Genomic DNA, 14,112 nt, shown 5'->3' with positions numbered 1-14,112 from the left:
CCACTCCTCTCAGCTAAGAACAGGAAACTGAGGCTACAATTTGCACAAGCTCATCGAAATTGGACAGTAGAAGATTGGAAAAACGTTGCCTGGTCTGATGAGTCTCGATTTCTGCTGCGACATTCGGATGGTAGGGTCAGAATTTGGCGTAAACAACATGAAAGCATGGATCCATCCTGCCTTGTATCAACGGTTCAGGCTGGTGGTGGTGGTGTCATGGTGTGGGGAATTTTTTCTTGGCACTCTTTGGGCCCCTTGGTACCAATTGAGCATCGTTGCAACGCCACAGCCTACCTGAGTATTGTTGCTGACCATGTCCATCCCTTTATGACCACAATGTACCCAACATCTGATGGCTACTTTCAGCAGGATAATGCGCCATGTCATAAAGCTCGAATCATCTCAGATTGGTTTCTTGAACATGACAATGAGTTCACTGTACTCAAATGGCCTCCTCAGTCACCAGATCTCAATCCAATAGAGCATCTTTGGGATGTGGTGGAACGGGAGATTCGCATCAGGGATGTGCAGCCGACAAATCTGCGCCAACTGTGTGATGCCATCATGTCAATATGGTCCAAAATCTCTGAGGAATGCTTCCAGCACCTTGTTGAATCTCTGCCACGAAGAATTGAGGCAGTTCTGAAGGCAAAAGGGGGTCCAACCCGTTACTGGCATGGTGTACCTAATAAAGTGGCCAGTGAGTGTGTGTATGTATATATATATATATATATATATATATATATATATATATATATATATATATATATATATGTGTATGTGTGTGTGTGTATGTGTGTGTGTGTATGTGTGTGTGTGTATATGTGTGTGTATATATATATATATATATATATATATATATATATATATATATATATATATATATATATATATATATATACATACACAGAGAGAGAGAGAGTTCGCTCATTACTGCTGGCTGCACGGGCGCTTTGTGCTTTATCTAGCGCATGCGCCGTACGATGGGTCCACGTCTGTGTTAGAGAAACTGCTGTCAGTATAACAAGATGCATATGTGATGCACGCGCATAATAATGGATTCAGCGCATGCGCTGTCTGACTGTTTGCTCAACTTTATTGTCAGTCCCTGTGATGCTAACGAGATGGCCGCGACCCCGCCGATTTCCTGACGTCTCACCTCAGTAAGGTTCTTCTTTAATTATGATACATATGTGTTTTCTATATAAATACATAGGGCACACACTGGAGTCCAGCGCTTTGTCCTCCCTTGAGAAAGCCACGTGGGTAGTGGCGATACGCGTGGGGCTTTGCTCCCCCACCATTCCAATCCCACAAATTGCACCAAGCACTTGATATTTTTTTGTATGCACCTTCATGCTCCAAGGAGCCCTGATCTTTATGGTTATGAAGCCCTCTGGTAACATGCAGCAATTGCTGCCTTTTTTCCAGCTTTACTAGGGGTGTATATGCTTCTTTGCTTTGTATTTTTCAGGCTTAGCGTCTAATATGCATGGTGCTATGCATAGCCTTATTTTTAGTGTGTTGGTTTCATCAGTAATTATGTGATATTGTATTACAGATTATTTATTCTTGTATATTGAATGTGTGGAGTATACTCTGCTGCTATATATTTGCTCTTATCTGTGGGACTTTGAATGTGGGAGGGTCATTGTATCATTATTACATGCCATGACCAGATTGCAGTTACTCTGTCACCTTATTGGGGGACACAGAACCATGGGTGTTATGCTGCTGTCCACTAGGAGGCGACACTATGCATAATCTGAAAAAGATTAACTTTGGCTCCTCCTCTGCAGTATACACCCCTGGACGGCGTCAGCCTTATCCAGTTTTTGCTTAGTGTTGCAGGAGGCACACCTAAGATTTTTTTTTTTTACTCCATCTTTTTCCTGAATTTTTTTCCAAAGGACTACAGATGAAGAAAAGAGGGTCTCCAGCGAGACTCCCGGCATGGCTCCCTACTCGGTCCCCCATTAGGGGTACCCGGTTGAGGTCGAGGTGGCTATTCGCCATGTCGCTCCCTCACCAGTTCCTCGGGTACTGGTTCGAGGTCGAGACCCCCCCTCCTTCCTCAGTTCCGTCCAGCTCTGGGTCGAGGTCGAGGCGACGATGAAGACCCCTGACGGTGACAGCAGCACCCTCCCTAATCCCCCTCTGGGGGTATTAGGTTGAGACACCGCAGGTAGGGCCTGTACCAGGGACCCCAATCCACCTGTGGGCTCCTTTTGGGACCGGGGGAGGTGCAGAGAGGCACGGCACTTATCAGAGACCGGGCTCCCTGCGCCCCGGTCTCTGCAGCAACGGCACCCCAAGGGACCCTCCACAGGGCCCCAGTCACACACACATGGCCCCACCGCCAGCCCTCCTTTCATTCTGGGGGGTCTGGTTTAAATCCGACCCCCCCCCCCCCCCCGGCCTAGCCGAAGTTGCCGCCTCCCGGATGACGAAAATGACACTGCAGTGTCATAGAATGGGCGGATCGAGGCAGGAAGGGCGCGCTTTTCCATGGCCCAGCGTGCCCTTTTCCAGCTCTCCGCCCCCTTCCCTCTCCACCTCAGAATCCGGTGGCCATCTTGCTGCACCTGGAGGAAGGCAGCACAGCAGTCTCCGGGGGGCACAGGACGTGGGACTTACCAGCGCTGGACCTAAGGGGGAGCACCGGTGGGGTAAGATCACAGCTGGGTCCTTGGTACTCAGCTGAGAATTCCTATAACCTATAGCGCTCTCCTACTCCTTTCCTCTGCGTAGATACCCCGTAGGGCCTCCACTAAAGGTACTATGTCGGGCTCAAGGAAAAGAACCAGGCAAGACTGCTTTTATGCAGTCTGCACAGCCTGCAAGGCCACTCTCCCCAGCTTCAGCACGTACCTGCACTGCCGGGATTGTACCCAAAAAACAGGATCAGAACCCCAAGAAGTCCCTACCAACGCTTCTGCGACCGCTACTGCGCCGGAATGGGCGACTCAGATGTCGCAGTCTATGACACAGTCTATAGATAACCTGACCTCCACATTACTGCAGGCTCTGCAGGGTCATGTCTCGGCTATGAACGTTACCCAGCAAAGGGACGTCCGGTCTCATGATCAGGGCGCTTCCGACAGTTCGAGGCGTAAGCGGACCCACAGGTCGCGTTCATCTGCGTCCTCACTTAGCAATAGGTCTTCCCCCTCCAGGGAAAGACACAGTGGCCTCAGGTCACCGAGGCCGTCCCCTGATAGAGAAGGACAATGCGGATCTCCACAACGATCCCAGACCACGGGAAACCTCCGCTCTAGTTCTCCCGCTAGGGAGCTCCTTAGCGATGCGCAAGACTCAGGGGGCATATGTGACTCCAATTCAGATAACGAAACAGAGAACGCTTTGCTCCCTTGTCCCCCTAGCAATACTGCGATAGTTGAGGATATCGTCTCTTCCATCCTTCGGGTGCTGGACATTTCAGATCCAACCCCGGAAGCACCAGAACACAAGATTTCCTTTGAAAGTGTTCAGAAACCATCGAAGGTCTTCCCTAATCACCCGGAATTTCAAAAAATCCTTTCTAAGCATTTTTCGCAGCCTGAGAAAAAATTCGCCAATCGCAAGTATTTGGAAGCAAAATACCCCTTTCCACAGAAAGACACCAAGAATTGGACAGATCCACCTGAAGTGGACCCTCCAGTCTCTAGACTAGCAGCACAAATGCGTCTCTCGCTGCCGGACAGTTCAACCCTCAAGGACACAGCAAACAGAGAAGTATAACGCATGGCTCGTTCAATCTTTGAAGCGGCAGGTGCCTCTCTGGCTCCCGCATTTGCTTCAGTTTGGGCAGCCAAGGCCATCGCGGCTTGGGCTGATCTATTGCAAAAGGTCCTTCAAGCTTCAAATCCTCAGCTGGCGGACCAGGCGGTGCAAATTGCAGTAGTGGCAGATTACATGGTCCATGCAGCGTTGGACTCTGCAAGAGGGATAGCGGGAATAGCATCAAACGCCATCACAATTATTATTATTTATTGTTATAGCGCCATTTATTCCATGGCGCTTTACAGGTAAGGAGGGGTATACATAAAAACAAGTACAATAATCTTAAACAATACAAATCATAACTGGTACAGGAGGAGAGAGGACCCTGCCTGCGAGGGCTCACAATCTACAAGGGATGGGTGATAATACAGTAGGCGAGGGTAGAGCTGATCGTGCAGCGGTTTGGTCGATCGGTGGTTACTGCAGGTTGTAGGCTTGTCGGAAGAGGTGGGTCTTCAGGCTCTTTTTGAAGGTTTCGATGGTAGGTGAGAGTCTGATATGTTGTGGTAGAGAGTTCCAGAGTAGGGGTGATCCGGCGTATTCTCTGGCTAAGAGAATGGAAAGCGGATGCGGCCTCAAAAAAGTCCCTAACAAATCTCCCGTACTTCAGTGGCCGTCTTTTCGGTGAAAAGCTGGATACAATGATATCCAATGCTACTGGGGGGCAAAAGTACTTCCCTCCCTCAACTAAGACCAAAACGCACGTTTAAAAGGCGTAATCAATCTCGTTTCCGATCCTTTCGGAATTCTTCAGGCTGGTCCGTCTCACGCCCAGCACAAAACCGTAATCGTTCCCCCCGCAGGGACAACACACGTGCGGCACAGAGGCCGGACAGGAACTGGCAATCAAAGGCAAGCCAGGCAAAACCTAAAGGAGGAAAACCTCAGACTTTTCCCTCATCCTGACTCATGCCCTCTGAAAGACACCCCACTTGTAGGCTGCCTATTACAGAAGACAAGTGGGTCAAGGAAATAGTGTCTTCAGGATACAAAATCGAGTTTACTACCAGCCCACCGCACAGGTTTTTTCCCTCTGTCCCTCCAAAATCCCTGCTCAAAGCTCAGGCCTTCCGTCAAGCGGTTTCTTCCCTCCTGCGAGCAGGAGTCATAGTGCCAGTCCCAGCAGAAAAGCGCTTCCGAGGTTTCTACTCCAACCTGTTCGTGGTGCCCAAGAAGGGAGGCAGCGTCCGACCCATACTAGACCTCAAGCAACTCAACAAGTACGTTCGAGTTCGTCACTTCCGCATGGAATCCCTCCGGTCAATCGTTGCGTCTATGGAAAAAGGAGAATATCTTGCCTCCATAGACATACAGGACGCATACCTGCATATATCGATTGCTACCGCCCATCAGAGGTTTCTCAGATTCGCAATCAACCAAGACCATTACCAGTTTGTGGCCCTCCCGTTCGGTCTGGCCACGGCTCCCAGAACATTTACAAAGATCATGGCAGCTACCATGGATGTTCTGCACTCCAGAGGCATAGTAGTCGTTCCATATCTGGACGACCTTCTCATCAAGGCCCCCACCCTCAAGGACTGCGAGGTCAACGTCTCGATCATGATCGACACTCTGAAGCGCCTGGGATGGTTAGTCAATTTACAGAAGTCCTCGACTACCCCGAGTCAGTCTCTGACCTTCCTGGGGATGCTATTCGACACCTCCAAGGGTCTGGTGATCCTCCCCAGGGACAAGGCACTGGCTCTCCGTCTGGGAGTTCACACACTCCTCCGCAAGTCCCCCAGATCTCTCCGGTATGCCATGAGAGTACTTGGCAGGATGGCAGCAGCAATGGAGGCGGTACCATTTGCCCAGTTTCACCTCAGACCCCTTCAACTGGCCATCCTCAAGTCCTGGGACAGGAATCCGTTCTCCCTCGACAGGGAGTTCTGGTTATCAGCAAACACCAGGAGGTCCCTGCACTGGTGGCTCAAGCCAACCTCGCTTGCAAGGGGAAAATCCTTTCTCTCCGGTCAATGGAAGGTTTTGACCACCGACGCAAGCCTTATGGGTTGGGGTGCGGTGCACCTACATCACAGAGCGCAAGGTAGGTGGTCACCAAGGGAATCGACCATGCCCATCAACATCCTGGAAATTCGGGCCATCTTCCTGGCGTTGAAGGCCTTCCATCACTTGCTAGCAGACTCTCATATCAGAGTACAGTCGGACAATGCTACGGCAGTGGCATACGTGAACCATCAAGGCGGCACCCGCAGCATCCAGGCGATGACCGAAGTAACACATATCCTACAGTGGGCAGAAGCTGCAAGGTCGGTACTCTCCGCGGTCCACATTCCGGGTGTGGACAACTGGGAAGCCGACTATCTCAGCCGACAAGGAATGGACTCTGGGGAATGGTCTCTCCATCCCGAAGTCTTCTGTCAGATCTGTCATCGTTGGGGGACCCCGGACGTGGATCTGATGGCATCCCATCTCAATGCCAAGGTTCCCTATTTCATGGCCAGGACGCGCGATCCGCGGTCGCTCGGAGCAGATGCCCTGGTTCAGGACTGGACCCAGTTCCAGCTTCTGTACATTTTTCCACCCCTCCCCCTGATCTCCAGAGTCCTGAGGAAGATCAAACAAAAGAGTGTTCCCACCATTCTGATCGCTCCAGACTGGCCCAGGCGTACATGGTACGCCGACGTCGTGCAACTCACAGCAGACGCTCCCTGGCGTCTCCCCACACATCCCGACCTCCTGTCACAAGGCCCGTTCTTCCACCAGAACTCGGGGGCTCTCAATTTGACGGCGTGGCCATTGAGACCTGGGTTTTGACCCAAGCAGGTTTTTCACCGGATGTTGTTAAAACCATGATCAGGGCTCGAAAGCCAACTTCAGCCAGGATTTACTATCGTACCTGGAAGGTTTTCTTCACATGGTGCGAATCTCGTGGGCAGATCCCACTTCCCTATTCTCTTCCAAAGGCCCTCGGTTTCCTTCAGTCAGGCCTGGACGCCGGGCTATCCCTGGGCTCGCTGAAGAGCAAGGTGTCAGCGCTTTCAGTGCTCTTTCAGATGCGTATTGCTAACAAGCTGCAAGTGAAGACTTTTTTCTCCAAGGGGTTTCCCGATTGTTTCCCCCCTACAAACGTCCGTTGAAGACGTGGGACCTCAACCTGGTCTTGACAGCACTACAGTCACCTCCTTTTGAACCCCTTAGGGTGGTCTCACTCCGCTTTCTATCACAGAAAGTGGTTTTCCTGGTGGCAATCACCTCGCTACGCAGGGTGTCTGAACTTTCAGCTCTTTCCTGCAGACAACCCTTCCTGGTTTTTCATCAGGACAAGGTGGTTCCTCCGTACAGTACCATCCTTCCTTCCGAAGGTCATGTCCAGCTTCCACCTCAATGAGGAAATGTCACTACCGTCTCTTTCCCCGGCTCCCGTTCATAGGGTAGAGAAGGCTCTGCATACGCTTGACCTTGTCAGGGCATTGCGTATTTACGTGTCTAGGAATGCTCCCTTCCGGATGTCTGATTCACTTTTCCTTCTTCCAGAAGGCGTTCGCAAGGGCCTACCGGCTTCCAAAGCCACCCTTGCTAGGTGGATCAAGTCCACCATTCAAGAGGCTTACCGCCTCAACAATTCTCCCCTTCCGGCCGGTATCACGGCGCACACTACGCAGGCGGTAGGGGCCTCTTGGGCCATTCGGCATCAAGCCTTGGCACATCAAGTGTGTAAGGCAGCCAATTGGACTAGCCTGCACACATTTACAAAACACTACAGAGTGCATACCCAGTCCTCAGCGGATGCGAGCCTGGGTAGACTGGTCCTTCAGGCGGCAGTACCCCAAGTCTAAGGGACTGTCAGCACAATATTCGTCCACTGCTTCCCACCCAGGGACTGCTTTGGGACGTCCCACGGTTCTGTGTCCCCCAATAAGGCGACAGCGTAAAGGAGATTGTTGTGTACTCACCGTAAAATCTCTTTCTCTTAGCCTTTAATTGGGGGACACAGCTCCCACCCTGTTGCCCTTGCGGGCCGTTGTTACGGTTGGGTTCTCATATTGTTGTTTGAACCTGTTTATAGTAGCCTTTTTTACAGGCATGGTTATGTTTCTGGTATATTCCTCCTAATGCTTTTGCACAAAACTGGAGAAGGCTGACGCCGTCCAGGGGTGTATACTGCAGAGGAGGAGCCAAAGTTAATCTTTTTCAGATTATGCATAGTGTCGCCTCCTAGTGGACAGCAGCATAACACCCACGGTTCTGTGTCCCCCAATTAAAGGCTAAGAGAAAGAGCTTTTACGGTGAGTACACAAAAATCTCCTTTTTGCATTAATTGTTTTTATGGATTCTGTGTTGTTCCATGTTTGTGCCTTTTTTGACAAAACTATCAATTTATGTTTCATACAAATCTGTTTGTGGTGTTCCCTTGAGATGGGCCAGTCGCTTTTCTTGTTTCAGGCTATTGTCTAAATTGACTTGCCTTTGGAGAACCCCTTCCCTCTTTTCCTATTGCGGTTTAGCAGTGCCCTCCGTTTGTTCGCAGGAGTAATTACAGGCCACTTTGACCCGATGACCAGCCCTCTTTAAGCATTGCAACAAACTTTCTTTTCTTTTTTTTCATTGTCACTGTATGCTAACTTTATACATGTCTTTTCTGTCTTTTTTTTTTTTTTTTTAAACGTATATAGATGCAGGATTAGAAGTCAAAGTAAAGGATCCACCTAAAGGAATGATTCCTCCTGGGACACAGCTGGTAAAGCCAAAAGCTGAGCCCCAACCTAACAAGGTAGGTTATTACATTGCTTAAATTTCCTTAACTTCATTCTAACAATATTTTGCTAATTAATTTGAGCATTATTAATTTTGCTCTTTTAGTCCATTTCTAAATATTATTTTTTCCCATCATCCGTTGTACCGCAATGCGAACAATATCTCTAAAATCTTCTGTACTGCACTATTATATGGAACCAGTCATTTGTCCAAAATGAATATGAAACAAGGAAAAGGCCAAGCTAAGTAGACTGCCAGCATGTACCCCTTCTATGGGGGTCTATTTCTATGTGACAACTCCCGTAGTGACGAGTAGCAAAACGTCACTACCAACAGAAAAACAGTCAAGGGACCCCCTCAACTGGAAGACATGTGTATCCCAGGGAAATCAGCAGCAAATCCTCACCAAATGATGCACATTTACATGCATTATTGCTTATTTGCTGCAGTAATTTTCTTCCGCAAACCTGCTCCTTGTGAACAAATAGCTTTAATCTGCTCTATATAATTTACCTGTTCGTGGCTGGTTCGTCAGAAGCCGGTAGTAATTCTTGCATTGCATCTGGGGGTATGCCCTGGTGCCTCACAGCATTGACTGACGTCCCCATCCGTCGCATGGATCCACAAACTGAATTTATATTCTGAATAGTAGAATTAGATATTGATGGGAGATACTTGGTGACAAGCAGTACTATGTACAAGACCAGTTCTAAGGAAAGGGCAATAAACCAATGTAATAAATTGTATTCCTGGCCTGTTTTTGCCACACACAGGATAGACTAAAGGGCATGAGCCAAAACTTAGATCATATCACTTGGATAATGTTTGTACTGTTCAGTTTACAGGGAAACACAAAGCCTACTCCCTGATACTATCTAGAGCCAGCTTTGTCTTGAGTCCATTGTTGAATTTGTGTTTTTTCAGAAATGTTTTTCAGCTCTGCTCTTGTTGTTTAATTATTGCATTAATGTGGGAAACTAGCAACAACCTGTAACTTTTTTTGCCTTACTATATCCCCTTATTTTTTGATGCGCTGTGTTATTCAGGCTTTGTTTTTGCTGTGGTTTTGCGCTTTAGGTTTTCTCTCCTTTCTGTCTACCTCTGCTTCATAGGTTCGCAAATTTGTGGCCAAGGACAGTGCAGGGCTCCGTATTCGTAGCCACCCTTCTCTTCAGAGTGAGCAGATAGGCATAGTGAAAGTCAATGGAACCATCGCTTTTGTTGACGAGGTAAACCCTTAGACACTCTTTGTTAAGGATATTTCATTTATGATGGCCGACTATAATGGGTCATTGACCAAGTTATATGGCACTTAAAGGCTAATTAATGATTTTATTAATTGCTTTAATAATTTGCAGTAACGCTGCAATAGGCAGTTGTGTCTGTACAGTAGATAAAGCATCAAATGTGCATTATGACGTTTTCTGTTCTCATGAGTTTCAATAATTGTGTTAATTACACTTTTGCATACACTTCTGCCTTGCCCTGTAGTGATACACTGCCAGTCCTGCCTGCTTCCATGCTCTTTCTTGGTATATCCACGTGAGCGTTGTCCCCCCCACTCTTCACTATTCACACCTTCACTGCACCTGTTTATCACTGGTGATGCATGTGGCATAGACCCCCCCACAGTTGTGCTTCACATCTACTATTTGCTTTTAGAAAGAACCACATAGAACTTGCTAACCAAAAAGTAGTTACAGGAGAGCATGGCTCGCTATTGTTGCTTGTTTCCCATCTAGATCCACAATGATGATGGTGTGTGGCTCAGGCTGAATGATGAGACAATAAAGAAGTATGTTCCTAACATGAATGGTTACAATGAAGCTTGGTGCCTGTCTTTTAATCAGCATCTCGGCAAGAGTCTCCTGGCTCCTGTTGATGTAAGTAAAAGGCACCTCCCTATCACAGTGCCGTAGAGGCTCCTCTGTAATACACGGATATATCATTTCAAGTTATTTCATTCATTGTCGATTTTTGGTGTCTGTAATATGGATCACAAGTTAACATTGCACACGTATGCATCGGATTAAATAATCTTAAGAGGCATTTTTATAAATAGATATGTACCGTCTTGCATCATCAGGAATGGTCACTTCATCACCTTATCACCTTGCTTGTAGTATTCAAATACTTTTTTGTTGATTGTGTTGTATATGTATATAGGCAAAAATTTGTGTTTAAATGGACATCGATTCTCCTGATTATTGCTTTTGCGTATTGTACAAATATCGGCATTATTATTAACCCAAGCTCCACATCCTGCTTGGCCCATTGGCTTCACATTTCTCTCGAATCCCCTCTTATAGATACTCCTTCTTTGCCATAACATAGCTGTGTAAAGCCCCAATTATCATTTCACACTAGTCTAGGAGCCTCTAAGAAACATCTTGGCAATAACTAATTCACACAGTAGTAGTTCCACCCAATATAGTACAGAGAGCCCCCTTTCTCTGACGCACACCCCGCAGTAGCACACTGCAGTCTTGTATACCATACAGAGTATTGCTGACTGTCAGTGTACGCTGATCGCCATTATACCCCGCTTTTGGGTCTAGAAATATTTTATGGATTTTAAGTTTATGCCCATTGGATCTGTTGAAAACCAAAAATAACCTTTTAACTGTACTTAAAATATACACTGCACACTGTAATCTTCAAATAGATGACAATATGGCTGTGCCTGTTTTACCATTATATCAGATGTCTCTTCTATTCAGAGTGTGATTATTTGACATATTTTAGGTGTCCATAAATTACTTATGAGTTTTTCTCCCTTATCATTGACTTTTAGGACATGCCTATGTTTAGTACTGGTCAGAGTGGACAAACCCTTTAGATCATGTCTTTTAGTTGCATTTGTTCCATTTTTACACACTGCTGTAAAAACTTTAGCCCAGTTTAGCCCTTTGGCCAATATTAGGAAAGATGTGTGGCATTTATACCTGCTGTTTTATCTGCTCACCCATAATCTGGAAGTCTGTACAGAAGAGTCCTTTAAGTACTTGGTAGAACAGGCAGGAGGATCCAATTAAGAGTATTTATCTATATTGCATAATTCTCCATTTACTGAATTTTTTTTTTTTATATAATTTTGGTTTATGGTAGTACAGTGCCTTGTGAAAGTATTCGGCTCCCTGGAACTTTTCAAACTTTTCCCACATATCATGCTTCAAACATAAATATATCAAATGTAAATGTTTGGTGAAGAATCAACAACAAGTGGGACACAATTGTGAAGTTGAACAAAATTTATTGGTTATTTTTAAATTTTTGTGGAAATTCAAAAACTTAAAAGTTGGGCGTGCAATATTATTCGGCCCCTTTACTTTCAGTGCAGCAAACTCACTCCAGAAGTTCATTGTGGATCTCTGAATGATCCAATGTTGTCCTAAATGACTGATGATAAATATAATCCACCTGTGTGTAATGTAATCAAGTCTCCGTATAAATGCACCTGCACTGTGATAGTCTCATGGTTCTGTTTGAAGCACAGAGAGCATCATGAAGACCAAGGAACACAACAGGCAGGTCCGTGATACTGTTGTGGAGAAGTTTAAAGCCGGATTTGGATACAGAATGATTTCCAAAACTTTAAACGTCCCAAGGAGCACTGTGCAAGTGATCATATTGAAATGAAAGGAGTATTATACCACTGCAAATCTACCAAGACCCGGCTGTCCCTCTAAACTTTCATTTCAAACAAGGTGAAGACTGATCAGAGATGCAGCCAAGAGGCCCATGATCACTCTGGATGAACTGTTGAGATCTACAGCTGAGGTAGGCACAAATCTGGCCTTTATGTAAGAGTGGCAAGAAGAAAGCCATTTCTCAAAGATATCCTTTTAAAAGTGTTGTTTAAAATTTGCAGCAAGCCACCTGGGAGACACACCAAACATGTGGAAGAAAGTGCTCTGGCCAGATTAAACCAAAATCGAACTTTTTGGCAACAATGCCAAAAGATATGTTTGGCGTAAAGGCAACACAACTCATCACCCTGAACACACCATCCCCACTGTCAAACATGGTTGTGGCAGCATCATGGTTTGGGCCTGCTTTTCTTCAGCAAGGACAGGGAAGATGGTTAAAATTGATGGGAAGATGGATGGAGCCAAATACAGGACCATTCTTGAAGAAAATATGTTGGCGTCTGCAAAAGACCTGAAACTGGGACGGAGATTTGTCTTCCAACAAGACAATGATCCCAAACATAAAGCAAAATCTACTAAAATGTGAATGGACATGACGTGTCTGATTTGAGATGTCTAGGATTACAAGCTTGTTTTGTCCCTCACAAAGTTGTATCTTACCTGTCTGTATATTCTAGTGTATTCATATGTATATCATCTTTCTGGATTGTTGTACCTTATTTTGAAAAGTTTAATAAACACATTTATGGAAAAAATAAAGCAAAATCTACAATGGAAAGGTTCACAAACATATCCAGGTGTTAGAATGGCCAAGTCAAAGTCCAGACCTGAATCCTATCGAGAATCTGTGGAAAGAGCTGAAAACTGCTGTTCACAAACGATCTCCATCCAACCTCACTAAGAACGAGCTGTTTGTCAAGGAAGAATGGGCAAGAATTTGTGTCTCGATGTACAAAACTGATAGAGACACACCCCAAGCGACTTGCAGCTGTAATTGCAGCAAAAGGTGGCGCAACAAAGTATTAAGTTAAAGGGGCCGAATAATATTGCACGCCCCACTTTTCAGTTTTTTGACTTTTCACAAAAATTTAAATTAACCAATAAATTTCGTTCAACCTCACAATTGTGTTCCACTTGTTGATTCTTCACCAAAAATTTACATTTGGTACCTTTATGTTTGAAGCATGATATGTGGGAAAAGGTTGAAAAGTTCCGAATACTTTCGCAAGGCACTGTGCAGCTTTGCTAATATTTTGTTCCAAAATGATCATCACTTCCCTGTCCAGGTGGTTGATGTGAACTCAATAAAATAAAAATTAAAAAAAAAAGTCAAAGGACTTCCCAGCACACACAACAACTTCAATACAAATCCTGATGTATTTTCCTGGAGATAGTACTATTAAATGTGATGTATGATTACTTGTTTAGATGTCAATGAAAACTTGGGTTGGGCTGAAACGCATCTTAATACTTTTATAAATTTCATGGTGAAATAAAATAAGAAGTTGCACTGAAGTTGAGTGCCAAGATGTTCTTTTGCAATCTACTGAACATTTTAGACTCTCCACTATTACAGTTGCGCGTTCTATGATCACTAGTGATGAGCGAACGTCCTCGGATAAGGCGTTATCCATCCGAGCATGCTCCTGTGGTAAGTCTTCAGCGTGCTCGTAAAATATGTTCTTAGTCCCCGCAGCTGCATGTCTTGCGGCTGTTAGCTGCAACACTTGCATGGATTGCCTAACAAACATGAAATCCATGCATCCTCTTGCGACTCTCTGACAGCCTTGAGACGTGCAGCTGCGGGGACTCTGAACATTTTTTTCGAGCACGCCGAAGACACTTGGTAGTACACAAGCATGCTTGCATAACGCCTTATCCGAGCACGTTCGCTCATCGCTATTGGTCATCTTTTCCTAATAAACCAATTCTGTACATGCATGATTGGCCTGTAGCAGCT

The 14,112-nt window shown here is 45.9% G+C and overlaps 1 protein-coding gene across 13 annotated transcripts in view; it reads left to right on the top strand.

The window, feature by feature from the left end:
* The window catches only part of MYCBP2 (MYC binding protein 2), a 439,899-nt gene that overhangs the window by 296,939 nt on the left and 128,848 nt on the right, over window positions 1-14,112 (top strand). For 11 of the 13 annotated variants that reach the window (XM_073580415.1, XM_073580420.1, XM_073580409.1 and 8 more), the window contains 3 exons: window positions 8,421-8,518; window positions 9,615-9,731; window positions 10,245-10,385. In XM_073580415.1, the coding sequence (XP_073436516.1) occupies window positions 8,421-8,518; window positions 9,615-9,731; window positions 10,245-10,385 (356 nt within the window). The remainder of the gene's footprint in view (window positions 1-8,420; window positions 8,519-9,614; window positions 9,732-10,244; window positions 10,386-14,112) is intronic. The other 2 variants (XM_073580417.1, XM_073580419.1) reach the window with 2 other exon arrangements.

The sequence above is a fragment of the Dendrobates tinctorius genome, unplaced genomic scaffold (genome assembly GCF_039654945.1).
Source record: "Dendrobates tinctorius isolate UK_male_01 unplaced genomic scaffold, ASM3965494v1 ptg000064l, whole genome shotgun sequence".
Taxonomy (NCBI): Eukaryota; Metazoa; Chordata; class Amphibia; order Anura; family Dendrobatidae; genus Dendrobates; species Dendrobates tinctorius.
The sequence above is the reverse complement of the archived record's forward strand: the minus strand, read 5'-3'. Positions and strand labels throughout refer to the sequence as shown.